Below are 10,766 nucleotides of genomic sequence, written 5' to 3'. Positions count from 1 at the left end.
AACTGTATGGGAATGTTTGTCTTTGGCTAATTCAGTGGATTAAATACCTGTCTAATCAAGGCACAGTACTAAAATTAATTTCTGGTCAATCCAGAGCAGCCATGAAGTAGTCCTGATCACTGATTTATAACATTTCCCATAATGCTCTGATGCAGAGACATAAAGTCATAGCTATATTGGAACCTTAATGGTCACAAAGAGTTGAGTTAAAGTTAAAATGGCAAAACAGCTTCACTTCATATGACGTATCAACCTCAGTCTTTTAATCTTACTATGAATTCACTTAAGTCATGCATCATTATTTTGTAAAAAGGCATCTCTCAAAAATCATCTCACATATCAATATACACAACATATGTAAAGAAAATTCACTTTTAAACAATATTGCTGGATTCAGTTTCATTATTACATCAGAAACTGAAGGCAACACCAGGATCTACAGGGAACTGAATGAAAAGAGTTAAACAAGTTGTTTGCCAAATGTTTGACGTGTCCATGAGAGAAAAGGGAATGATAAACAACCGTGGTGACATAAAAACACTTTGTCTGTCATAACAAAGACATCATGTAATTTCAAGAGGAAATGTGTTGACAATTATCTGCATCAAAATCGTGTGTCCCCCCTCACTTTGGCAGGAGGGGACAGGGATTCATGAATGACGAGTTCAGGAAGAGGCAACATTCACATTTCACACAGGATGCTTCAGGAAAAACAAGTGGACTGCAAAAGGATGACTGGTAATAAAAATTAGCAGGTTTCCGTCCGACTTCCCTGGCTTTGGTTTTACAAGCATTTATTAGTAATGAGTGGGAATGGGGCCACGAATTTATGACTTATATGGACAAAATTATTTGTATACATCTAATAAGCGGTCTCAGTCTATATATAAAGTAAAAAAGAAAAAAAGGAAAAAGAAAAGTACAACTTACTATTTATGATATTTATACAATTTACAGTGAGGTTTAATATTGGTAGAACCGGTGGACAGTAGTACCACTCAACTAATGGAGGTACTCACTTGCGCTGCAGGAAATTGGTCTGAAAGTTCATATGGTTCCTCTGGAATCCACTGTCTTTGCTCTAAACACCAGAGAATCTACAAGGGACAAATAAAAAATTAATAATTTTGAATGACATTACATTGTCAATAATGGCTTTGCAACATATATAAACTACATACCCATTCAAAAGAGAGAATCCAGCAGCCTCGAGCTATGCCCAACAGAATATTGAGAGTCCGTCGGTGACCACCAGACACCACATGAGTTGTGCTTTCACAAACTCGGTCAGCAATTAAAAAACCACCCAGTGATTTCACCACCTCGTCCACTATATGCTGCTTCCTACAAGAGGCAAACAGAATAGAGAGCATCCAACACAAATTATTACATAAAAAAATGTTGTTGTTTTTTAAACACCAACATGTTTTAAGTGTTGTAAGAAATTAATGATATTTATCTTAAGAAATGTTTGGGGTTCTTACTCAGTGGGCATGCTTGTCATGACCAGTGTCCGCATAGCCTGAAAAAAAGACAAACAATCTTAACAGTTTTGTAATAAACTAAACAAAAAACAACATGATAATCACTGCTGTCTTAAACACAATCACACATTTCCTTGGATTTTAAAATTGTTGGAAACATTTAGGATAATGTAGATACCAGTGGAATACATATAAACAATTGAGTCGTTTTTAGACATTTTAATGCAGAAATGTTATATATCTTTAAATAGAAGACAATATTCACACATGCACATTAGTGGAGCAGCAACAGAGGACAGATTTGGCTTAACTTGTTACTTGAGCAAAAATCACAGAAAACGTTAACTCTAGCCGGGATAATACAGAATATTAGAAAACGTTTCAAACTTCCAAATTCGGTACATGTTATGTTTATTGTGTTGTGTTTATTTTGATACTGCATTTAACAGGTAAAAGGATGATTATTCACCAGACAGACAGACGGTGCACTTCCAGTAACCCTTCCGGATATATAGCTGCATGGAGACCAGAGAGGAAATCAAACACCAAGGCTACAGGTAGTGAAAAACATATTAAAAGCCACTGAAACGGAACTGTAAATGTGTAACCTGACGACTGTGGTCCCTCCAGCCTGGTACTTTGACCCCAATACAGCAAGCTATCATCGACACAAACACCTGAGACCAAACAGGACCACCAAGTCGTTTCCTGTCACACTCTGATATCTGGTCACCCAGCTGGAAGTCAGGGGTTAAGGCCTGTCGAACACAGCAGTGCCAAAACAGTCCACCAACCCGGCTTACACCGGTCAAACATCACATTAGCCTAGGAAAGCAAGTTGTGAAGTGACTGAGTTGGTTAACAGGTTAACATGACTGCTACTCCTCGCCTGCTCTGAGAGAAATTTTCTTCAAAGGGAACTGTTTTGATATTCCAGTTTGTTAATGATCCACAACAGGGTTACCTCCTGCCAGCACGTCATGACTGCCAACAGAGGAACAGAAAAATCTGCTTACTTCAAACTAAGTCAAACAACTCAAAACATGGGCAGCTATTCTGCAGGTTCCTCAAAAGGGGACTTTGGCTTATCTTATACAGTGGACATGTTCTGGCAGCAGCACAAGAAAACAGGCGCTGAAGAATGAGCTGCACATAATGAGCCTCTGACAAAGAGCTGGTGTGAACTGCAGCACGGCCTCTGAGCACAAGTGGCCCCAGCACAAATGAAGGAAATTCTTCACTGTATGGCTACGTCCTTTTGTCCTTGATGGCTGCTACGCTGCACTGAAAATAACACTATTCAACAAATCAAAGGGAGATGAGGATCCTGAACCTTTCCAAACGTTGAATTACAAATTGTAGTTGCAGAATAAAACTGCCAGATACCCACAACTGAAGAGCTGACTGTGTGATGCAGCACAGTTCTCTGCGCCCTCATATTGGAGTGCTACAGCTTTACTGATTTGAAATCCAAATGAAATCATGGCTAAAATCAACCCAATCATGTACCCATCACACATTAACACATGAAATCTTGTGAAATCTGGTTGTTGTGCTTGCAGATGTTGATAGGAAATATGTATTGTCTTGCAACTCTGTTTTCATACGACATTGTCAACATTCTTAACAGAGATGTTACCCAAGTCTTCTGCCGAGGGAAAGAAACTTCTGACACTGACTGAAAATAATGTTATGCTCAAAATGATGCATGAAAAACACTCCGTTTAGCTTTTGAACAAAGTTCATCAGATTTTTTTTCTAGACTCCAGTTGTGGGCAGAGAATATACATTTATAATTTGTGCTCTCATGCATTTTTGGAGCCCTTTTATGCATTTATTATAGAGCTGACAGCAGAGAATATACTAAAATTGAGGAGAGTGTCATCGGGAACCAGCAACAAAGAGCTGATATAGGGAGACAATGATGGATACAGAGGTTCTTGGGTGGCCCACAAGGATGATCAAAAAAAAGAAACAAACAAAAAAAACCCTGAATGTTAGGGGTTAACTGACTTTAAAAAGTGGCTCATTTGGAGCAAGACAAATTATATGGTGTGTTTCCAAGACCACTTTGCCATCAACACCAACCAGCCCCTCTAGATTTATCATTCAGCATTTTTAAGTTGCTACAAATGACAATATAAGTCTAAATAATTATGTCACTGATTGTATTCTAACAGTCTCAATGGAATTGATTCAATCAAAGTCAAGCAAAATGAAATGTATCATCGTTTACCATCTGCTCTTTCAAAGATCAGTGAGCCATGCAGGTATGACGTAGCCCGGATGACTGTGTTTACCTTATGTTTGGACATTCATGTATTATTCTGATCTTTACAGAACTGAGAGCAACTACAATATCTCTGTGATCAGGCTACAATAAAGTCAAACCATAACAGATCCCCACGGGACATGACGTCATATTTGGCTTGTTGCAGCTTCAGCTTGTTGAGGTTACCAGCGTAACGAAAACAGAGCCCAGGTGCATTTCACAAGCAAGGAAGTTGTACGCTACCATCACAGAGGCAAAAACACAGGAAGTCCCCCGGACCAGACACAAGCTCTCGGCTAGATGCGTCAAACGCCTACAGCTATGGAAGTGTGTGACCTTACAGAGGAAATACTTTAAAAGGAATTACAGACACACGATTCATGTTCAGTTCACTTCCTAAACCTCCTATATTAAAGAAAACCATACGTCACAAGTTTTTTGTCATTCTCTGCAGCTGCAAAAATTTGGGAAAAACATACATTCTAAAGAAGAAGTGATGATAATAATTTTTCTGTTTTTCTGTGATGAAGATAAACAATACGCTCAGTTTTTTTTATAAAACACCATCAGATGGCTTGTCTCGACTTGTCTCTGCATAGTTTTGCGGGTATCAATGCACAACACTAAGAATATAAATGAGCAAAAAGGACCATTTTCAATTTTAAATGAGCAAATGTTTCCCATCCGTTACATCATGTTTTTGACTCCTATTTGTTCCCAACAACACTAAAAGATAACGCACCATCACTATGTGTTTGTCAGAGGGGAAGTCTTATACTTCAATCATTATTAACTGACATTACATTACAGAATTGACAAAATTACATACAATTAATTTCAATTCAAACACAGTAAGTCTGTTACCTTTGTTTTGTTGACCATTTTCTGAAGAGAGAAGCTGACTTGCTTGTTGGGATTTTCTCTACCGTCAGAGGGGATCTCTGTGAAACCAGCTGCCACCGTACATTCATTTCCTCTACCTACATTTGAAAACAAGAAAAAACAATTGAAGCAGTGCAGGGGGCTGTCAATCAAGCAGTTGTACAGTAGGCAACATGCGTGTGTATGTTTGCAAGTGGGCGTGCATTCATATCTATTCATCTCTGGCCCATTTCATTTACATCTCACTGAGAACTGCATCATGAAACTGTAAATAACCAACATTTTTAAACCAGTTATCGCCTCACTATTATAAGACAGAGATGGATAACAGAGTATTCACATAACAAAAAAATGATTGAAATGATATATTCTTTAAAAGAAAGAGTATGCACAGATATAGATTAAAATCATATCAGGTTTCATATATTGCACAACACAGCTTCAAATGTCAGAGAAAAGAATTAACAAAAATGGTTAATATGTTTTTAGTTCATATGAACAGTACAATCTGTTGCTATTGGTCAATCTGTCTGAATGTTGTGAAATCAGCCTCATTACCACCAACATTCAAAACACTGCTACTAACATTAAAGTTATTATCATTAACACCGGTAGCTTTTTTTAATTAAAGTAAAGAAGATCTAATTATAGTCAAATTAACATATTAATAGCAGATTTCCTTCAATAACTCTGTCCACTCTGTATCTTCTTATCCTGTTCAGAGTCTTGGGAGTCAGCAGGCCTCAGCATGCATTGAGTGAGATGTATGGTATGCCCCTGGACAGGTGGCCAGTCACATACTGACAAACAAATGCATATCTACAGGAAAACAGAGCCTCTAATTCAAATAGCTTGTCTTTGCATTGTGGGAGAAAACCAAAAACCAGAGGAAACACACTGATACATCTTAATCTTCACAGGCTGCACGTGTACGTGTTGCTCATATTCATAATCGAAATTAAGAATTAGGCCAAGAATTAAGCCTCTAAAAGCCAAACAGACACACATTTTAAGTAAACATTTAATAAGGCCCCATTTCCTAATGTTGAAATAATTTCTTTATTTTTCTTGTTAACATGTGACATCCAAATATTAAAATTCACTCTTAGAAAACTAGCTCGAGGGAATTAATCCACAAATTCCCTGAAACAATAATTATACTCCAAACCACACACACACAAAAACACACACGCACACGCGCACACACACACACACACACACACCATAATGAGAGTTCAAACACAATTCGTAAGATTTGCTTTGTTCAGTTCATAATGAAGAAGGCAAATTAAGAAAAAAAAACGTGTTTGTTCCATTATACGCATAGCTACTCACTTTCCAAGGTATGAGAGCGGGCACTGACATCAGACTTTTTCTGTAGCTCCAGTACCGTGTTATCCATTAACATTGTTGATTGAACTGATGTAGACACTCTCCTCTTTTTTACTTTATCACTTGTTGTACCTGTACTTGTAAAGGGCAAGATGCTTTGTCTTCGCCTTTTAGCCACAAGTGTTGCAGTGGCACTTGAGATATTAAGAGATTCTTTAACATCCTGTTGTGGATGACTTCGAGGTTTACCACCTGCATCTGACTGCTGATCAGGATTTTTGCCCATCTGAGTTTCCTCCAGTTTCCTCTTCTTTTTACTGTTAGTTTCAGACCCAATGCTTTCACTTCTTCTGTGTTTTCTCTCCTTTTGGACAGAGCCCAGCTCAAAAGGAACCTGAATGTCTCTCTGCACAGGAAGATTTGGTGAAAGAGCTCTCTGTGATTTTCGATGACAGTTAGCTGGGGAGAAATAGTCCTCAAACACACTGTCATCTCCAGTGGAATCTGAAGCAACAGTTTTAGAGTCACCCGATAGAGTGAAAGATCGTACCAAGGAAGAAAGTGACAGTCTGGCTTGTTTGGGTGTTTTCCGTTCCATTTTCTGTGATGGAGCAGCTACTTTTGACAGTTCAACTGCAGCAACAGTCAACTTTGCCTGTGACGAGCGGCAGCTAGAAGAGTTTTCAGTGTCAGAGACAAAATTAGTCTTAGTCTCTGTAAAGGATTTAGCAGCTTTCATTCTTCCAGTTCCCTTTTCAGATTTGTTAGGCGATGAGCTTGATGATTTTATCTGTGAAAGCCCTTTTTCCTTCTTTAAGTTCTTACTGCTGTCAGATCTCCTATCATGGTGAGGAATTTCTAATAAATCTACAGATTTTTGTTTGTCTGACTTTTTTCTCACTGAAGTCCTTCTCGACATTTTTTGTCTATTCCCTTTTTCATCTTCTTTGTCAGTGAAGTCCGGACAAATCAGAGGACTTTTAATCTGTTCTGGCACATCACGGCAGGGTGACAGCCAAGGCTTCACAGTGGCATTCTTGTGGCGTTGTTCAAGATGGCCATGGTCAGTAACAACACAGTGTATTCTCCCTTCTTCCTTATCGGGAGAGTATGCTGGTTCAGCAGCAGAAGCACTGGAATCATCATCTGACTCGTCATCTATATCAAAGAAAAAAAAATTATTATTTTGACACACAGCTATTCTTGCCATTCTCCCTACTGAGTCTCAGGAGGAGCCACACATTGCTGCTGACATCTTGAAAATGGGTGTCAAGGCACCACCTGAAGCTCGACAAGAACAACATCGAGCTTGAGTTTCTCTCTGAGAAAGGGTTCCCTCACCATTGACAAAGTTGGAGAGAGAGAGAACTTGGAAACATGGAAACAACTATAGTCCTGAATTAAATAACTTAAACCACTGAACATGCTAGAGTTTTTTTTTTTTTTTTAAAGGGATACATTCCTAATCACAGCTGACAAGTAGCTCTTGCTTGATTTTAATGCATTTGTTAATGCAAGATGCTTAGGACAAAAGCATCTGCCAGATGAATGTAATGTCATGTACTATTTTTCCTAGGAGCAGTCAGATCAAATTAAGGTAAAAGACGAGTAATTACTGCACATTCAGTAGACTCCAGTGGGACGCAAATGTTGCTCTTTTTCTGCTGGACACAGGGGTACAGACATCTAACAACATACATATTACAGTGAAAAAAAGACAGTTCACGTTCGCCTACTATGTATATCACTAGGACTCTGTTTAGTTTTCTTCTTTTGAGTTTGAGCAAAAATAAGTAAGCAGAGTGACAACAAAGCACTTAGTCTAAATACAATTGCCATCTTGGATTTCAACACATGGATTCATCTGGCTTCTTGTTGCATCACCAGCCAGCTTTTGTTCAATAACAAAAAGATCACACCATATTTCCTTACACATTAATTTCAAGACAGTTGGTGTGCTCCCAAGGGAAGGTTTCAGCCCAGTGGAGGAACAGGATTCAACCATTTGTGAAGCTGAAAGACAGTGACATGTATGTGAGATATTGGTGATTGAAAAGAGAAAATAAATTGAAGAGCTTTTCAGTTAATCTGCCTGTTAATCTGCTGCACATACCTGTGGGTGAAAGGTTTTCCCGTTTCTGTTTCATGTCTTTCAAACGCTGTCTCATGTAATCTGATCTTTTCAACCCAGGACTATAGACTATTCCACTCTCCTCATCAATAATGATGGGTGACACATCTGTAACTGGATAACAATAATCGTGAAATCAAGAGATGTATCCATTAGTTTGGCTAAGTTACTAAAAAGGTGCAATAATTTCTTACTTAGAGGTTGCTTTGGCACTAAGTCTTTCATCATCTTGTCTAATTTTTTCCTCATGCGTCTGTCATTTTCGGGTGTCCTCTCTGGAGAATCTTTTGGCTGCATGCAACGATGCTATGTGAACCAAATACAAAAAATGTGTTCAATTGGAAGTAAATACATGCTTAGATAAGCTGAACAGTGAAGAGACTGCAACATTATGTCAGAAAAACCTCAGTAAGTGTACTAAATCATCAAAATATTGTTGACTTCATGAGGGCCAATTTTTTGACACATCAAGTGGGTAAGGGGTGAATTAACAAATAGAACAAGAATGGGCCAACTAAAGGATTTCTTGTAAAACACAGGCAGCTCCAAGAGCATATTATTGATGGAAAGGAGCATGTAAAAACACATGATATTCACAAGCTCTTTGTGTACATGCATATTTGCTTCCATACATTTTAATTTTAAATGACTCATCGATAATACTAGCTTATTTTTGAAAGGTTAGTTCTAGGATTCATGTGGATTTTTCTCTGTGGGTCAGCATGGCTACAACAGGATAGAGGTATGCATTAGCTCTTGTATCATAACATGTTTGACACCCCTTGACACCTTGTTTACAGATTCTGATTATGTGAAAAACAGACCGAGGTCTATGACCCAAAATCAGCACAATATATGGCTTGAAAAACGGAAGCCCAAAACTGATTTATAATGACAGCTGGGACACCAACTTTTCATGTAAATCTGAATGGACTCACTTTTTTGTTCTTCATTACTGGGTTGGTTTCATCTACGGCTGGATACAAATCTTCATCGACACGCACACCTTCATCATAACATCTGGACACCCCACAACAAGATAATGTCAGTTTTTTAACAATGTAATTAAATTATGATAGAACTGTTGAAGTTAAATAAAGAAGAGAGCACTTTTTCTCACCTGCCTAACCAGAGAACAGAGACAATCTTCACATCACTTTTCTTGGCTTTCCTCCATGTAGCCGGATGACCATTGCTGAAGACAACATGTGTGACTTGTTTATTGAATGTTTTTGATACCTGGCAAAGAAAAGGCATTTAGGTTTTTTAAAGTATACACACAGACGATCTGTAATTACAGTAACTGGTGTACAATCATGTGAAAATGTGTTTATATGTACTGTGGTCTCACCTGAGCTCCCATTTCCTGCAGCTGCTGGACAAATGGTTTTGAATAGTTTGCTGTTTTGTCTGATGACCACACATCAACATAGGCAACAACATCTGTGGACACATTGAACAGAGGTCATAAACCATAAGTCTGAAAGTTTAGCATTGATTGACTGCAGTATTACTAAGTGATGTACAATACCTTTCAGGACTGAACTGTTAGTTGTGGTCATCACTGGCCTCTTAAGCTTCAAGATTCACCTACAAATCCAATGAAGATGCTTTCTCACATGGCATGGAAGGACAGCGTTCATAATCCACAGGAATTCATCTCACAATATGCTACCAATTGCTTGTCAATTACAACAAACAACACAAGACAGTAAATCAGTGACAAGATTAGGGATGCAAATCAGAACTGTTTTTCAATTCAAAATATGGTAAGTGAATTGAATCAGCCCAAAGTGATGTCCTAAGACTACAGACATTGTGTGATTATCAGGCATAAATAAGAAAACTGTAATATACTTCTAAGACTCTCGTAGTGTGAATAGATAAGATAGAGAAAAACAAGCAGCTCGGCAAAACTGAGAAGCCGTGCCAACCAATCATTTACAGGGATCTGATCAAAACAAGCGAAGACACAGGCCTCTGATCTAAAGCTGTGCAGCTTGTTTCAACCTGTAATGCCACAGAACTGGAAACTGACTGGTTTCTTAAAATCCCTCTGTAGGGACCATACGATGTGTCTACCAGCATCTAATTGCAGTTTCAAAACATATTACTTCGTTATTGTTTGGTGTTAACGCTAGCAAGCTAACAAACCCCCCTAGCTCGGCCAATCGTGAAATGAGTGATGTTATCGCACATGTGAGTAACATAACGTTACATAATGTTGGTTACAGTGTAACGTTCAATATAAAACAACAGGGGCGACAACTTACACCAACCAACATATATCAACACGATAATAACGCTAATGTTGACGCAATTTCACCGTTAGTTACGCTTCGGTAGCTACTATATTAGCGAGCGAACTGACCTGGGGGCTCTTAGCATTGTGCTGGTGTGGCTAACTTGGGTAACTACTTCCGTAATATGCTGACATTGGCATTTACACATGTTTTGACCGTTGGCAGTACACGTGCATGATAGCAAATAAAAACAAGTCATTTTTGATAATGGTCTTGCACTTACTTTATGCAGATGTGAGGTCTAAATTGCGCAGTTTCAACAATACTTAACTACAGTGTTCATATGTTCGCGCGTGCATTTTGTGATGCAATGCATTCTGGGACATCATCGCCCATCATTGGCTGATAGATCACAACGTCAC

General features: G+C 38.5%; 1 protein-coding gene across 7 annotated transcripts in view; it reads right to left on the bottom strand.

Annotated features, from left to right (window-relative positions):
- Positions 1-10,764, bottom strand: part of mcph1 (microcephalin 1) — a 29,597-nt gene extending 18,833 nt beyond the window's left edge. For 2 of the 7 annotated variants that reach the window (XM_037123046.1, XM_037123045.1), the window contains exons 1-13: positions 10,628-10,763; positions 9,633-9,691; positions 9,453-9,544; positions 9,222-9,340; positions 9,040-9,121; positions 8,296-8,407; positions 8,084-8,215; positions 7,903-7,983; positions 5,974-7,128; positions 4,621-4,736; positions 1,485-1,522; positions 1,182-1,344; positions 1,020-1,097 (exon numbers count right to left, since the gene is read on the bottom strand). In XM_037123046.1, coding sequence (XP_036978941.1) covers positions 1,020-1,097; positions 1,182-1,344; positions 1,485-1,522; positions 4,621-4,736; positions 5,974-7,128; positions 7,903-7,983; positions 8,084-8,215; positions 8,296-8,407; positions 9,040-9,121; positions 9,222-9,340; positions 9,453-9,544; positions 9,633-9,663 — 2,199 coding nt within the window. In that variant the 5' untranslated portion in view covers positions 9,664-9,691; positions 10,628-10,763. Of the gene's footprint in view, positions 1-1,019; positions 1,098-1,181; positions 1,345-1,484; positions 1,523-1,953; positions 2,000-4,620; positions 4,737-5,973; positions 7,129-7,902; positions 7,984-8,083; positions 8,216-8,295; positions 8,408-9,039; positions 9,122-9,221; positions 9,341-9,452; positions 9,545-9,632; positions 9,783-10,472; positions 10,510-10,627 lie in introns of those variants that run through there. The other 5 variants (XM_037123047.1, XM_037123041.1, XM_037123042.1 and 2 more) reach the window with 5 other exon arrangements.
- Positions 10,765-10,766: the final 2 nt, after the last annotated feature.

The sequence above is a fragment of the Acanthopagrus latus genome, chromosome 15 (genome assembly GCF_904848185.1).
Source record: "Acanthopagrus latus isolate v.2019 chromosome 15, fAcaLat1.1, whole genome shotgun sequence".
Classification (NCBI taxonomy): Eukaryota; Metazoa; Chordata; class Actinopteri; order Spariformes; family Sparidae; genus Acanthopagrus; species Acanthopagrus latus.
The sequence above is the reverse complement of the archived record's forward strand: the minus strand, read 5'-3'. Positions and strand labels throughout refer to the sequence as shown.